The following is a 17,348-nucleotide window of genomic DNA, read 5'->3' on the forward strand; positions in this document are numbered from 1 at the left end:
TAGGCTATTCCTTAAACTGCAGCATTTACAGAGTCTGATTAAATTGTCACATCCTGCCTGCAAGACAGAAAACATCCAGGACATCCAATTTCTTACATGTCAGCAGAACAAATTAACCCTTTAAAATCTCACTACCACAGGGGTGCTTTTGTCTTCATGCTTTAGTTCAGTGGTCTTTGTATTCAAAATCACCAAAAGATGTAACAGAACATCTGAATTGAAACATTACTTTGCATTGAAGAGAAGTGAATTTGCTGCAGGAAATCCAGAGATCCAAGTGATGTTTTGGGGGGCCCTGGGTTTGAATCCTGCTATGGCAGATAGTTGAATTTGAATTCAATAAAAAATCTGGAAATAAGAGTCTAATGATAACTGTGAAACTGTTGCTGATTGTCAGAAAAATCTATCTGGTTCACTAATGTCCTTTAGGGAAGGAAATCTGCCATCCTTACATGTGTTACTTCAGACCCACAGCAATGTCAAGCCGTAGAGCATGGAAACAGACACTTTGGTCCATGCTGACCATAATCCCAAACTAACCTAGTTCTGCCTACATGTGCTTAGCCCATTTCCCTCCAAACATTTCTTATTCATGTACTTATCCAAATGTTTTTTAAATGTTAACTGTATCTGTGTCTACTACATATTCTGGAAGTTCATTCACACACAAACCACTACTTTTAAAAAAAAAGTTGCCTCTCATTGTATTTTTTAAATCTTTCTCCTCTCACCTTAAAGATATGCTCCCTAGTCTTGAAATCCTCCACCCTGGCGAAAAGATACCTGCCATTCACCTTGTCTATACCTCTCATGATTTTATAAACTTCTCGAAGGTCACTCCTCAACCTTCTACGCTCCAGAGCCTCTCCTTATAACTCAAACCCTGCATTCCTGGCAACATTCTGACAAATCTTTTCTGGACCCTCTCAATAATATCCTTCTGTGTGACTAGAACTAGATGCAGTACTCCAGAAGAGGCCTCACCAACAACCTCAACATTATATCCTAACTCCTATACTCAAAAGGTCTGAACAGTAGAGGCAAATATGCTAAAGGCCACGTTAACCACATTGTCTACGAAAAGAGTCAGACACGACAGCAATAGATCCTTCAGTCCAACAAGCCTATGCCAAATATAATCCCAAACTAAAGTAGTCCCACCTGCCTGCTCCTATGATGCAAACTTCAAAGAATGATGCACCTGAACCCCTAGATCTGTCTTCTATAACACTACCTAAAGTCCTCCTTTTAATTATACAAGTCCTACTCTTGTTTGTTTCACCAAAATGCAATACCTCGCACTTATCTAAATTAATGTCACTTCTCAGCCTATTGACCCAATTAATCAAGATCTTAAATGACCTTCTTAATTGTCCAATATATCACCAATTTTGGTGTAATCTACAAACTTACTAACCATGTCTTCTATATTCTCATCTTAATCATTTATATAAATGACAAAAAAAAGTGGACCCAGCCTGAATCCCTGTGGTACACCACTTGTAACAGGTCTCCAGTCTGAAAAACAACCCTCCACCACCACTCACTTTCTCTTGCCATTAAGCCAATTTTGTATCCAGTTATAGCTCACCCTGAATCCCATGCAATCTAACTTTATCAATTAGTATACCATGCAAAACCTTGTTAAAAGCTTTACTAAAATCCAATTAAACAACGTCTGCCACTTTGCCATCATCAATCTTCTTGGTTACTTCCTCAAAAAAACTAAATCAAGCTTGTGAGACACGATTTCCCTCACATAAAACCATGCCTATCCCTAATCATTCCTTGCTTCTCCAAATGCATATAAATCCTACCTTTCAGAATCACCTCCAACAGCTTGCCTATTACCGCCATCAGACACAATTGTCTATAGTTCCCAGGTTTCTCCTTATATCCCTTCTTAAACAAAGGCACAACATCAGCCGCTCTTCAGTCATCCGGCACCTCACCTCTAGTTACAGATGATAGAAATATTTCTACAAGGGTCCCCGCAATTTCCTCCCTAATTTCCTATTGTTGACTGTCAACTGTCCTCTGAACAATTCGGGATGGGCAATAAATGCTGACCCAGCAGTGATGCCAACAAGCTATATATGAATGAATGAGAAAGGTAGACTTCCAACTATAATCGTCTGCCTACTCCAGCATTCCTGATTAAGGGCTTATGCCCAAAACATCGCTTCTCCTGCTCCTTGGATGCTCCCTCACCTGCTGTGCTTTTCCAGCACCACACTTTTCGACTCTGATTGCCAGCATCTGCAGTCCTCACTTTCTCCTTGCCTACTCCAGCATGAGGGTGCTACCAAACTCTTCCACTTTCAGTACTTTGAAGATATTTTTCCCTCCACGCAACTGATATAAAGAAGTTACAACATCCATCCTTTCACCTCATTTCCCACTGTCAAAGATTGTAAACACTTCACCCTGGTAAGACAATTGTTTATTCTTTCAATTTACTATACTGTACTTAACTGTTCACAATATGGTCTCCTCTCTATTTGGGACCATCCTCAAAAAAATGGGAGCTAGCTTGATTGCTTAAAATTTGGTCCACAAATGTGTCTGTGAGCTATTTTGTTTCAGTCCTCAGCTTCTTAATCTATGCTTGTGAATCTTGCCTCATTTTTCAATGAAGTAATCAATACACTTACTTTTTCACATGGTTGGTGGTGGTAATGTTTGGACTGTTGCTTTATACATGTTCTCGAGACCCATATTTTGTTTCTCTACTTATCCCATTACCACTCCCTTTTACTTGCACCATCGTTCATTTTTGACATTTAGCAACTTGTGGTTTTCACCCTGTTACAGATCTTCCATTTCATTAATTGTTTTCATTGCTTCAATACTTTCTTAAAACACGGTGCACCTCTTTTACTTATTGTGACTCTAGGTAAATGCTAGTTGTTTTCCTGTAGATGTGCTTGACCTGCTGAGTATTTCCAACATGTTCTGTTTTAACTTCAGTCTTTCCATGTTGGTGCTATAGAATGTCACAAGCAAGACATGCTTTCTTCTCTTTGGAAGTAAAATAAAACTTGTGCACAAGTGAACAAATGCCCTAATGTACATAGCAGTTGTTGCTACCATACTCCTGCAGAGAGACAGACAGGGTGTTGTCAGCAAAACATAGAGCACCAGAGAAATTGCAAGATCAATACATCCTCTGGATTCAACAGGGAGGCTGCCTAATAATTTCTTATGTCCTTCTTGGAGCCTACTCCACAAGCAGTCTGGCGAAATTCCTGTAAAATCATCTATTTTGGACATGATATTGTGTCTGGATGGATGCAAAGTATTAGCCTCACCAATGCCTGTTTTCTCAACTGTCATATTGCCAGTGTAACAGGGGAGGACAAAAAACATGTCCAGCACTTTGCTTGAAATGCAGCAGCATCTTTATGACTAGGAGAATTTGCTACCACGTTTTCAAAATGGCAACTTTAATTGAGCTACATCATGCTTTGATTCACAAGAGTGGTGGCAGAGAACAAAACAAAGTGAAATCCTCCACTCCAGTTCCATCTTGCCCTAAGATTCAAATGTGTTTAGAATCGACCGTATGATGAACCGTGACAGAAATGTGCAACCTTGAGTTTGATTTCTAATCAGAATGGTGCTGGAAAAGCACAGCAGGTCAGGCAGCATCCGAGGAGCAGGAAAATCAATGTTTTGGGCAAAAGCTCTTCATTAGGAAACTGAATTTGCCCAAAACATTGATTTTCCTGCTCCTCGGATGCTGCCTGACCTGTTGTGCTTTTCCAGCACCACTCTAATCTTGACTCTGCTCTCCAGCTTCTGCAGTCCTCACTTTCGACTATGATTTCTAATCAACCTGTTTTGGAGATGTAATAACTTGAACCGACCTGGGATGTCAAGTTCAGAGAGAGGGACAGCACCACTGTGCCACAAGATCCCTGCAATCCTGAGCATGTTCCTCAATCCTTGATTCAAAAAGCAGCACTGCTTCTTTCACTAATTACCTAAAAATCTGTGCCTTCTGGCTTTTAATCCTTCCAGTGTCTCCCTATTTGATCTGCTTCTATCAAATCTCCTTTCTAACATCCGTTTTCCTCAATGAACAAGTCCCAGGCTTCTCGCAAACAAGTAAAGCACTTAACACGAGAGAAAACTCTGCTTCAGGGGCAAAGCGGGTGCAGTGGTTCTGATGGTTAATGGAAGCTGCAAGCTGGGTTCAGTAAAAATACCTCCCTATTTCTCTCTTTTTTAGCTTTGACAAAGGGTCAGTTAGACTCAAAACGTCAGCTGTTTTCTCTCCTTACAGCTGCCGCCAGACCTGCTGAGATTTTCCAGCATTTTCTCTTTTGGCGAGATCCAGGGCTCAGGTTGGGGAATGCAGCACGACTAAAACCCGATGAATATTTCCGGCATTTTTGCTTTTGATTTGGGTCAGCTTTATCTTTTGAACCAACTGCGCGTCAAAGGGTCATCCTCCGGCGGTGGAGGTGCGCCCTGTTCAATCCGCAGTGGAGAATTTTCTAGAGAGCCAGGATGGAGCCATGTGCTAGAGGCGGGAAGATAGGCGGATCTTTTGCAGCTTCCTCCTTCTCTAGAAAGTTCCGTGACCCGCCTCCCTTTATTACACTCGGAGACGGTTGAGTTTCGGCACGTTTAATGCTGTTTGTAGAAGTCGGGAGAGCGACACTCGGCACTTGTGTCTGAATAGGTTATTTATTTATTTTTTCGCGAAACCAACAGTTTTGAGCAGAACAATGACGGCAGGAGAAGAGAAAACCGATCAGCAGATCCCCATTGAAGGGGAAGACATCAGCCCGAAGAAAGATGGAGGAGTTCTGAAGGTAAGAGCCGGATTGAGCAGCCAGCAAAACCTCCTACTTCAAAAATCAGATTAAATCAGCGTTCGTGCATAAACTCTTTATCAGTATAGGACAAAAGAAATATCTAGATATAGCTACTGGTCTTAGAAGGCATCCAAAACAGCAGGCAGTCCGTAGGCCATCAAATACACGAGGTGCCTTTAGTATTTTTGTCTGCGTTAGGGTGAATTGGCCGGTGCTTTTGAAACAATAGGTGTTTTATATGCAGACAGTGGTTTGTGATTAATTATACCCCTTGCATTCTATTTACCTCTGGTTCCTGGGTTGGACGCATTTTACCTGGTGTTGAGTTAGTTAAATGTTAACAAGGCGCCACTGCAGAACCTCCAAACAGGTTACAGTCTGTACAGTGCGACTGGCCCACCTCACCCAGGCCCCTTCCTGCAACACACTGCAGACACCAACACTTATCCACAATGCCTGTACAGCAACCATTATCGAATGCGGAATCTGGCGTCCGAGGCTTGTCTTTTCGATTTTTTTTTCCTCCCCATTTTAATCCATGGATTGTAGGTTTCCAACAACTATATTTCAGACAGTGAAAAGATTTTACTCAATCATAATGAAACAATACGTTTTAGCATAGTAGTGGCTTATGAAACATAGTGAAAACCAGTTCATCTGGAACAACTTGATACATGGGTGATGCTAAGTTTACAGTAGCTGAGTGAGAATTATACAAGTTGCCACAAGCTTGACATCTGTTGGCCTTCCGACATTTTAATTTGAAAATTGTAGTACACTTCTCCTGTTTCCCCATGTGCTCAACCAACGCAGTGAGCATTGATATTAATAGCTAAATCTCCATTTGTGCTGTCCCAACAGTCATATATCAATGACAAAGAAGAGATAAATTTAGAACAAAACTTGCTATTTTCTCCTCACTGGAGTCTGTATGCCCATATGTTACTCAGCAATTCATTTCCTTAATATTCTTTATATTATTCAGTTATATCTATTAAGTTGAGCTGAAAAGGCACCCTTGTAGAATCTCAAAATCAAGACATTTGGTTTCTCCGGCCCATGCCAGTGTGTTCTTCATGAGATACCTATTGTAATGTGACTTGTGCTGTTGTCACTCCTCACTATTGGTTTTCTTCCATTTTCATATCTGATTGCCTTTATTAAAAAAAAATTGATTGTTGGTGCTGCTTCAGTAACTTTGCTTAATTTTTTTTATTTTTGCATCTTCCCTAAACACCTTTTATAGCTCTTGAAGATTATTTTTCCTAAAGTTGAAAAGTCAATCAACACAATTGATTGACTTTCATAATATCCTGATGAATTTACATTAACATTTATTCCATTATTTTTGTAGGCCTTGTGTGTGGTCTCTTGTACCAAGAGTCATTTTGGATATGTCTAATCTTCTAATACTATGATGTGGAGGTTGGACTGGGCTGGACAAAATTAAAAATCACATTACCAGGTTATAATCCAACAGGTTTATTTGGAGGTACTAGCTTTTGCAGTGATGCTCCTTCAGGTCACTGTGGAGCAGAATCATGACAGAATTTATAGCAAAAGGTCACAGTGTTATGCATGTCATTGATACAATATATTTCACAAACCTAGATTGCTATTCAGTCTTTCATCTTTTAAAATAGGTTGCAGGTTTCAAAGAACCGAAAGAAAGAAGAAAATGGCAGCGCAGGAACAGGCCTTTTGGCCCACCAAGCCTGTGCCGATCCTGATCCTCTAACTAAACCTGCTGCCTACTTTCTAAAGATCTGTATCCCTTTGCACCGTGCCCACTCATGTATCTGTCGAGATATGTCTTAAATGATTTGTTATTTAATGATTTTGAGTCATTAATATGTAAATCCCAGAACTATTTTCAATTCACATTCTTGAGAGAACCTAAGGTTTTATTTTTTTAAAAAGTGACATCTCAGCTCAGACATTTCATTAAAGGTGTGAGGTTCGACTCTAACTGTATCGCATTCTTGGGTCAGACTTGTTCTATTTCCAAAGGAGACTTGCGTGGATGTGTGTGTACGTGCGTGTGAGAGTGTACTTCCAGTTAAACCTTTTGGACTATAACCCGGTGTTGTGTGATTTTTAACTTTGTACACCCCAGTCCAACACCAGCATCTGCAAATCGCGAGAGAATGTGTGTGTTTGTATGTGCTCCGGGGGGGGGGGGTTGTGTCAGAAATATCTCTTCTCTTCCCCCGCCCCCCCCCCCCCCCCACACACACACACACACACACACACACACACACACACACACTGCACATTTGTAATTCAAAAGACACTCAAGCTGAAGGCAGTCCATCTATGTAACATTTTATAAATTCAAATTTTGAAAATCCAACAAGTCTGACTCAAGATTGGGATAGAGTCTAACCTCGCACATTTTATTGCATTGTCTGAGCTGAGATGTCACTTTTTTTACATAAAACCTTAAGTTATCTTGACAATGTGACTTGAAAGAAGTTCTGGGATTTATATATCAATGAACCAAAACCTGCAACCTCTTCTAAAAGATGAAAAAATTAACAGCATTCTGTTTGTTCAGTATATCGTACCAGTTGCATGCATGACACTACAATCTTTTGCTATAAATTGTCTTCTGACCGACTAGTTAGCTGTTGGACTCAAATTTAGAAGATTTTTAACTTCTAATACAATAAACAGGAAAGAGAAAAGCATCCAAAGCTCAGTGTGCGAGCATTCTTTTTTAATCATTGTTAATAGGTGAAGGTTGAGACCATGTGGTATTGTCAGATTCAGAGTTAGACAGCATGGAAACAGACCTTACAGTCCAACTCATCAGCATTGGTGGGATGTAAGCATCGCTGGCTGGCCAACACTTATTGTCCATTCAGCTTATGCCTGAAACGTCGATTCTCCTGCTCCTCGGATGCTGCCTGACCTGCTGTGCTTTTCCAACACCACACTCTCAACTTGAGAAAGTGATGGTGAGCTGCAGTGTTGAACTGCTGCAGACCACCTGTGGTGGGTTGACCCACAATACAATTAGGTAGGGAATTCCAGGATTCTGATCCAGCAAGTGAAGGAATGGTGATATACTTCCAAGTTAGGATGGTGACCGACTTGGAGGGGAATTTGAAGGTGGTGTTCCCATGTGTCTGCTGTCCTGTCCTTCGAGATAGAAGTGGTTGTGGGTTTGGAAGGTAACTTTGTAACGATAATTTCAAAAAGCCAGTTAGTGAATGGTAGCAATTAAGCTAACTTTTATAAACTTTTAATTTGCATTCCAGTCCTCCAAGCACAGTTGGGAAGGGTATCTAGTTTTAGTGGCAAAATGAATACCAGTTAATGCCTACAAATGTAATTAATACACAATTAACTATGGCTTGTGAGAGCAATGGAAATTTATAGGTGTAGTTATGATAAGGTCTGTGGTTATGATCAGACATTATTTTTGGGTACATAATAGTCTACAGTGTTCTGTTCCTGAGGATAAACACCTTATTTTGACCTCCAATTATTCTAAACTGTTGTCTTAAAAGCTGCTTCCTATGTGATATACAAAGATGTTGGGAAAAGAGAGAAACCATAACCAGATATCCCAAATATCCCATGAAAATAATTTTAAAATTCCATGGTGATCTTTTAACTTGCAGTAACATATAACTGAGATGACTTCACTCATATTATATTGAATTGTTAATCTCTCCCTTTCCTTTGACAGCTGATAAAAAAAGATGGCACTGGTGAGGAGACTCCAATGACAGGCGATAAGGTCTCTGTCCACTATACTGGAGTGCTGTTAGATGGAACTAAATTTGACTCTAGCAGAGACCGAGATGACTATTTCACATTTGACCTTGGCAAAGGTAATATTCTTTGATTCTTTGTGTTTTTTGAATTTTCCTGTCTCTAGACCAACAAGAGTTCAAATTTTCTCCACTTCTGCTGTAATTTAACAGTTGAAAAGCCCATTTACATGTGTTTAAAATGAACACAAGAAGCATATTAAAATATTTTCCAAAGAACAGCCACGATTGATCTCTCCACCGGTGTTATTAGACCTGCTGAGTTTCTCAAGCCCTTAGTTTTTATTAGAAATTTGATAAGCATCTTTTCAGTTTATGGGAAAAAGGTTTTATGCAATGGCTTTTCAAAGATATTATACTGTATGTTGGGATTTTATACATGAATTTTGATTTTGCTATTTAAGTTATGATTGATTTTGGTAATATCTTGGATCTTGTCCAATTCTTAATCCAAACTGCAACAAACAGGAAAATGCCATGCAGAGGCTATGCCATCCTCGCATGGATCAAGGAGAATCCTTGGGACAGTTGTCTGCATAATATTCATGGATTGTATTTGCCAGCAATTTCAAGCAATATATGTTGCAGACTAGGTATAAGTGGCGTGTAATATGGTTAGAATATTCTTTATTGAGCCTGTATTGGTACCGTTAATCCAGAAGTTCTTGATGGGATAATAACATCTCAGTAATGCAGCATTTGGTGGAACAGGTAAACTTTTTACTGGAAGAGATTTTGAGTAAGAACTTTGCAGAATTTTGTAGCATCAGTTCAAACCATGTATAGTATCAACCTTTCAGGCTTTCCATTGAATATTCTTAGGTACTAGTGCATTCAATGTAAAATAAGCCTTCCTGCAAATTAACCTGTTAAGTATTCCCAAGCAAGACTTCGCACAAATTATACATGTGGAAAATCTGATAATATCTATTAATCTTTCTTCAAGTACTCACAAAAAAGAAATATTGTTGGCATGATATTGTATTAGCCTAGAATTGCCAATAATAATAACTGGATTCAAAACACTGGGAGTTAGATTGAGACAGGGTCCCTCTGCCATCCTCACTCATACTGATGAGACCTTTGCAATACTGTATTGTCATATTAATCTGGCAGTGTTTTTGCTGAAGTCTAGAAGTGCAGATTGTGTTAAGAGCCCACCGGCTGATCTGGTTCATGAACATTATGGATGTTTTGGATATATACGATAGTCTTTGGATCAATTCAAGTAGGAGCAAGCTTGCATTGATATTGTTTTTCATGCAGCATAAAATGGCTTAACTTTATCAAGAGACTGCTCAGAATGGAGGTGCTTCCTTTTTATTTGTTGATGGAATTGCACATTAAAATGACATGACTGAAGTATCAACTTTTACTACTTTGAACAGGGCAAGTTATTAAAGCATGGGATATCGCAGTGGCCACCATGAAGATTAATGAAGTCTGTCAGATCATCTGTAAACCAGAATATGCTTATGGCTCTGCAGGCAGTCCACCGAAAATTCCACCCAATGCCACACTTGTGTTTGAGGTACTCAGTTTTACAAAACACTTTTCTCCATTTTCATTAGAGATCGTATTTAAAGCTTTGTCCCCTGTCTATTGATTTCAAATGAGTGAACTTTGATTATTTTCTTGTCTGAATTTGTAATTTTATTTGTAAAAGTTAACTACCTTGAATTAAATAACAATACAATTAACTGAGGGAAATCCAACCAGCAGACCAAATGTATGCCATGTTGATTCGCAAATAAATGTTCAACTCATTGCTTACATGATTGGCATGGTGGCAATTTATTTCTGCTACTGTGCAAGGTTTGTTAGTACCATAATATATTCAGTGATGAGAATTTTATTGTATGCATAGTTAAATGTCCCATATGCTCATCAAGGAACACCTCCATGGTAGTGAGGATTAAGTGTGCTTAAAGTACGTAATGCATTCTGAATTGTTGCAAACTTCTCATGAAGGTGAGATGGCATATGATATTTGACACTGCTTCTGTTGTTTTCACTTTAAGATTGAGCTTTTTGAAATCAAAGGGGAGGATCTCTCAGAGGATGAAGATGGTGGAATTATTCGCCGAATCCGAAAGAAGGGAGAAAGTTATTCTAAACCCAATGAGGGAGCGTCGGTTGAAAGTAAGACATTGCTTTACACCCTTTTTTTTCTTGCTACAGTTTATTTTACTGATATTATACATGGACCGTTCCAGAAGCCACAGAACCCTGGGTCAGCCATCTTTCACCAAGAGGGATCTTAGAACTGTGGGCTGTGTGCGCATGATAGGTTAAAACATGGTGCAGTAGAAATGTGGAAGAGAATTCAGCATTGGGAGGGCAGAGTTGGCAGAAGGCCTGGAACTCCTGGGGTCAAGCACTGAAGGTCATGACTTCAGAAGGGGCTTGATGGTAACGAGCTTGGGGCTTGTTAGGGAAGTAGGGAGAATGAGGAGAGACAATATAAACTTAATGGTACAATCTTAAAAAGAATCCAGGATAGGGCGAGCTACACATTAACATGAAAAATGTAGACCGAAATGCTCAGATTAGCAGAGGAAAATCTGTTTGTTTGGGACGGTTTCCAAGAACAATGTTTTGTGGATCCCACCAGGTATCAGGCTGTTTTTGATCTGGTGATGAGTAGTGGGGTAGGTTCAATAAGCTATCAGAGTTAAAGATTCCCTAGGAAACAGCGACCGTGTATTAAAATTTAGCACTTACTTTGAGGGAGAAATTCGGGTTGAAAATAATTGTTAAACTAAAGGCTGCTTAAAAAGGAATGGAAGGCAGAGGTAGTTTGATTGGACTAGGACAGGAGTTTAGCAGCAAAGATGTTTTGAGGAATAACAGTTCTCAACAAAGATAGATATATCCTGGTAAGAGAGAGACATTATAAGAAGGGAATAAGACAACCGTGACTAACCAAGGAAGTTCAGAATAGTGTCAGAATGAAAGAAAAAGGTACTACGTTGTAAGGCAGGTGATTGGGAAAGTTTTTAAAACTAAAGGACAACCAAAAAATCAGGTAGAAGTCAAACGTTGAAGGTAAATTTACAAGTACTATCAAAACTGAAAACAACTGCATTCTATATAGGAAGAGAAAGACTAAAGTTAACATAAGCCTTTTAAAGAATGAGGCTGGGAAAATATTGGGGAACCAGGAAATTGCAGAAGAGTAAAACAAATGCTTTCCATCGGTCTTCATAGTGAAAGACTTTACTTAGCATTTTTTTAAAAATTATTAATCAGGAGGCAGTTGGATGAGAGGAAATAAATACAATAACTATGACTAGAATAATTGGAAACTAATGGACATAAAGACCAATAAGTCTTTGGACCTGCTGAGATGTGTTCTAGGATAATGAAGTAGTTCTAGAGAAAGCTAATGCACTCATAGTAATCCTCCAAGAATCCTTAGGTTCTGGAAAAGTCCCAGAGATTTGGAAAACTGCCAATGTGACGCTTTCCTTTTTTCAAATAAAAAGGACACAAAAATAGGTAATTATAGGCCAGTTAGCTTAACCTTCGTTATTGGGAAATTGTTGGAATCTAGAAAGGATGTAATACCAGAGCATTTCAAAATACATATGATCAAGCAGAGTAAGTCTGCCTTCACAAAAGGAAAATCATGCTTAACAAATTTATTAGAATTCTTTTAATGAGGTAACAAGCAGGACAGATAAATTGGTAATAAAGCAGTGGATGAAACTTGAATTTTCAGAAGATTTCTGATTAGGTACCACTGCTGTTTCACAGCAACAAGGATGAGGCTTTGATTCTGGCCTTGGATGACTGTGGAGTTTGCAAGTTCTCCCCGTGTCTCAGTGGGTTTCCTCCAGGTGCTCTAATTTCCTTCCACAATTCAAAGCTAAGCAGGTTGGCTATGCTAAATTGCCTGGTATTCGAGAATTGTGCAGACTGAGTTAGCTTAATGTGGAGTTATAGGGATAGCGTTGGGAGGCATGATCTTCAGAGGGTTGCTATGGTCTTGATGAGCCAGATGGCCTCTATCTACCTTGTTGGGATTCTATGATTGTAAGACATTAACTTCAGCGCAACTGATGTTAAATGACAATGATCTGTAGTTACCTAAATTGATCCTCTCTCTTCCTTTCCAAATAATGGTGTGAAATTTGTAACTTTCCAATACAAAAGTACAAAGGTAAAAACTTCAGAAATTATTGACTAATACAAATGTAATTTGTGTACCTGTAACTTTTTTAGGGCACGGGCCATGAGGTTCTAGAAATTTCTTAGTTCCATTACTTTCTCTTTTTTTTTACGTATTTAATATAGTCTGCAAACTCTGGTCTGAAGCCGTTGACTCTGTCCCTCTCCTCAGCAATTGTCTGAAGTTGAACCAGACTGTTTAGAACTCAGTCTTGGTGTCACGTCAGGGGCTGGATCTTCTAGGTGTCAGATATCTCTGTCATTATTAAATCTCCTGTTTCTATCTCTGAAATGATGCTTAGTAAAAACTCTGCTCATCTGTAGTTGAGTCCTCCATTATGAGTTTGCTACCTTTTTGGATTTAACATTCTAACATGCGTAGGCTGCCTATCATGTACTATCCCTAGGAAACATGAGGCAATTCAAAACTCTACTTGTATCCTAAATTGCATCAGACCTTGTTCACCTGTTGCTTTATGCATACTAACCTGTGTTGACTCCTCATTATGCAATGCCTTCATTTTAAAATTTTCATCTGGTTTTGGATCCCTCCATGCTCTCCCCTCATTATCTGTAATCTTCTTCAATGTTCGGAAATTCATGCTCTAATTTTGGGATTTTTTAAAAAAATCATTCTACTGTTGATGGTCATGCTTTCAACTGCATTGGCCATGAACTCAGGAATTCCTTTCCTAAATATTTCTGCCTCTCTACCCAACTTTTTTTCAAAGTTTTAAAAAAAACTAAAAAGCAGGAGTGTATTTCTCAGCTCTTCAAATCTGTTCCATTACTAGATACAATCATGGCAAATTTTCCGCTTCTGTGCTACATTCCTGCTTTCTCCCCATAAACCTCATAACATCTAAAAATGTGTTTCTCTCCTCCTTGACTATATTCAGGGACTTGGACTTTTCAGTTTTGTGGTAGAGTATTCCACAAGTTCTCCAGCTTTTTAGGTGAAAATTTTTTTTTTTGTCAGCTCCATCTAAATGGAGAGTTAGTAGAGGCAGGCACGGTAGATTCATTTAAGATATGTCTGGACACATGCATGAGTAGGTGGGGAGCAGAGGGATACAGATGCTTAGGAATTGGGTGATAGGTGATAGACAGTGGATTTGGATTCGCTCAGGCTTGGAGGGCCAAAGGGCCTCTTCTTGGACTGTAAATTTTCTTTGTTCTAAATGGTCAACCCATATCCTGAGACGGTGTGCCCTGATTCTAGACTCCCCAGGCAAACTTGCTCCCTGCATCTAGTTTGTCCAACCCTCTTAGAATTTTGTGTTAATCAGACCCCCCCCTTCATCCACCTAAACTCAATCAGTATAAGTTCAGTCAAACCAATCTCTCCTCATAAAACAGTCCTACGATCCCTGGTATCAACCTAGTGAACCTCTGCACTCCTATGGGAAGTACATCTTTCAATAGGGAGGCTGAAACATCATGCAATATCCACGTGTACTCTTACCAAAGCCCTTTTCTCTGTAGTAAGACATCCCCACTTCTTTACTCAAATACTCTCGGCGTCGAAAGTTAATATACTATTTGCCCTCTTAACTGCTTGTACCTGGTGTGTACCCTCCTTGACCGGCAACAAGGATACTCCGATCCCTTCGTACATCCACCATTTCAAGTATATCACTATTTAAATAATACTCATCTGTTTTTCATACCCAAAGTGTCGAATTGTATATTTAGCATGTTATATTGCATCAGCTGTGTATTTGCCCACTTGCTCACCGTGTTTCAATTTTCTCGAAACTTCCTTGCATCTACCTCAGAATTCAGAATCCTGTCCAGTTTTTGCATTATCAGCAAACTTGTAAATGCTACTTCTTTGTATTGTGAATAGCTAGTGCCCAAGCACTGACCTTCGTGATGCCCCACGAGTCACTTGGAAAAGATTAATTTATTCCCACACGCAACTAATTCTCGATCCGTGCCAAAATATTAGCCTCAATATCATGTGCTTTAACTTGGCCCTCTGAACTTCTAAGAAGGGAGGTGAATAGTTAATAGTTTAATTGCTAGGCTATTATTCCAGAAAGTTAAAAACAATGACTGCAGATGCTGGAAACCAGATTCTGGATTAGTGGTTCTGGAAGAGCACAGCAGTTCAGGCAGCATCCGAGGAACAGTAAAATCGACGTTTCGGGCAAAAGCCCTTCATCAGGAATAAAGGCAGAGAGCCTGAAGGGTGGAGAGATAAGCTAGAGGAGGGTGGGGGTAGGGAGAAAATAGCATAGAGTACAATAGGTGAGTGGGGGAGGGGATGAAGGTGATAGGTTAGGGGGGAGGGTGGAGTGGATAGGTGGAAAAGAAGATAGGCAGGTAGGACAAGTCATGGGGACAGTGCTGAGCTGGAAGTTTGGAACTAGGGTGAAGTAGGGGAAGGGGAAATGAGGAAACTGTTGAAGTCCACATTGATGCCCTGGGGTTGAAGTGTTCCAAGACAGAAGATGAGGCGTTCTTCGTCCAGGCGTCTGGTGGTGAGGGAGCAACGGTGAAGGAGGCCCAGGACCTCCATGTCCTCGGCAGAGTGGGAGGGGGAGTTGAAATGTTGGGCCACGGGGCGGTGTGGTTGATTGGTGCGGGTGTCCCGGAGATGTTCCCTAAAGTGCTCTGCTAGGAGGCGTCCAGTCTCCTCTGCGCCCACACCTCCTCCCTCACCTCCATCCAAGGCCCTAAAGGAGCCTTCCACATCCAAAGTTTTACCTGCACATCCACCAATATCATTTATTGTATCCGTTGCTGCCGATGCGGTCTCCTCTACATTGGACTTAAGAATTTTCTAATGACCATGAAATTTACAAATGGTCATGAAACCATTTGTGATTGTCAGAAAAATCCATGTGGCTCAGCAATGTTCCTCGGGGAAGAAAATCCACTGTGATGCCCTTGTCTAGAAGGAGGCTGGAAGAACCCAGCAAGCCAGGCAGTATCAGGAGGTGGAGAAGTCAACATTTCGGGTGTAACCTTTCTTCAGGACTTTTTTAGTGATCCCCTGGTCTGGCCTCCATGTGACTCCAGACCCACAGCAATGTTGTTGACTTTTGAACTGAGTGGCTTGCAGTTCAAAGCTCGGGACAGGCAATAAAGGCTGGCCAAGCAGCAACTCCTACATCCCACAAGCAGTGAAAAAAATCCTTCAGAAAATCCAATTCACTGAAATTCCAAAAACCCCACATCCGCTGGTTTTGCCCCTATCTATTTTTGATTGTCATGTGTACTTATTACACATACGGTAAAAAGTGTTGCTTATAGTGTTGTCTTTCTCTGGCGCCATCTTAAACACAGAATAGAAAAGCCAGAGAAATAAAGTAATAATGTTAGCTCCTGCTTCCAGCTCAGTCATGGGCCTGGATCTGGGCTGCTTTACCTCAATGCCTTGAGTCCTAGCTGCTAAACCAACCTCACTACTGCAACTGCGCTTCATCACTCCATCGCTTGAACAACGAGTGTCACTCTCCATTGCCATCTCACCTCCATCATGAATTTATGCTCGGCCAATCTAGTTGACGGAGCCACCGGCAGTGCCACGGGTCCTCGCTGGGGCCAAACCTGCCTCTGTCATCAGGCACCCAGGCCTAGCCATGGACCTCAAGCTTCGGCTCAGCCTGCAAGTCTGGTCAAGGGGATTAAGCTTGGGAACTGCTTGTTGCTTGCTGGGAGACCTTGGGCTGGGTGGAGTCACATTTGCCTCGTCTTGGAGTTGCCACTGGTGTCTTCTTTGTCATTTATTCAGTCTCGCCATGCCCGAATGCCATCTTGCGTCATTCTGTACAAGGCCCACTCTTGCTGATGCTGATTCAAAAGCCATAATATCCTGATTAATCAAGTGTCATTGTCAAATGGTGATATAATATTCTTTGAAAAGCATCTAGTCGCAATATCCTGTCCTCTCTGATCCATTGTGAGTCTATGCTACTAGTTACGTCCTCAAAATATTCTATTAGATGGATTTTGAAAGGTCATTGTGGACTCTATAGCTAAATGGCCTGCTTCCATGCTGTAGGGATTCTGTGATTTATTAAGCATGACTTTCTTCCATAAACCCATGCTGTTTTGTCCAATCCTGTTAACATTTTACAAATGTTCTGTTATGTATTTCATAATAGAATGTAGTATTTTCTCTATTGCTGACGTTAGGCTAATTGGCCTTATCCTTTCTTTTCTATCCTTTTTTTTAAATAATAGAATTACACATGCCACTCTCCAATCCATAGGAACTTTCCCAGAGTCTATTGAATTTTGGAAGATGACACTAATGTTTCCCAATATTTCCAGGTCCATTTCCATCAGTACTCTGCAATTTTTAGATTATCAGACTCTTGTCAGTTTTATTCTATTAATTTACCCTGCGCATTTTCTTAGTAATACTGATTTCTTTCAATTCCTCTCACTAGAAAACATTTCTGACAAGTTATTTGTTCTGCCTTTTGTGAACAACAACTTTGTTCCATATTACAATTTCACTAGCTTGCTGGAAATCACCTGCATTTGTCTTTTTAAACACATTAAATAAGTTTAGTAGAAGCTTTTATGTTCAGTTTCTATGTCCCCTGCAATT

At 40.2% G+C, this 17,348-nt stretch overlaps 1 protein-coding gene across 3 annotated transcripts in view; it reads left to right on the forward strand.

Moving 5' to 3' along the window:
- Positions 1–17,348, forward strand: part of LOC140458111 (peptidyl-prolyl cis-trans isomerase FKBP4-like) — a 58,260-nt gene that overhangs the window by 16,662 nt on the left and 24,250 nt on the right. Inside the window, exons 2-5 of one of the 3 annotated variants that reach the window (XM_072552198.1) lie at positions 4,723–4,823; positions 8,524–8,668; positions 9,997–10,139; positions 10,630–10,750. In XM_072552198.1, coding sequence (XP_072408299.1) covers positions 4,737–4,823; positions 8,524–8,668; positions 9,997–10,139; positions 10,630–10,750 — 496 coding nt within the window. In that variant the 5' untranslated portion in view covers positions 4,723–4,736. Of the gene's footprint in view, positions 1–4,571; positions 4,824–8,523; positions 8,669–9,996; positions 10,140–10,629; positions 10,751–17,348 lie in introns of those variants that run through there. The other 2 variants (XM_072552199.1, XM_072552197.1) reach the window with 2 other exon arrangements.

This window comes from Chiloscyllium punctatum, chromosome 32, assembly GCF_047496795.1.
Source record: "Chiloscyllium punctatum isolate Juve2018m chromosome 32, sChiPun1.3, whole genome shotgun sequence".
NCBI lineage: Eukaryota > Metazoa > Chordata > Chondrichthyes > Orectolobiformes > Hemiscylliidae > Chiloscyllium > Chiloscyllium punctatum.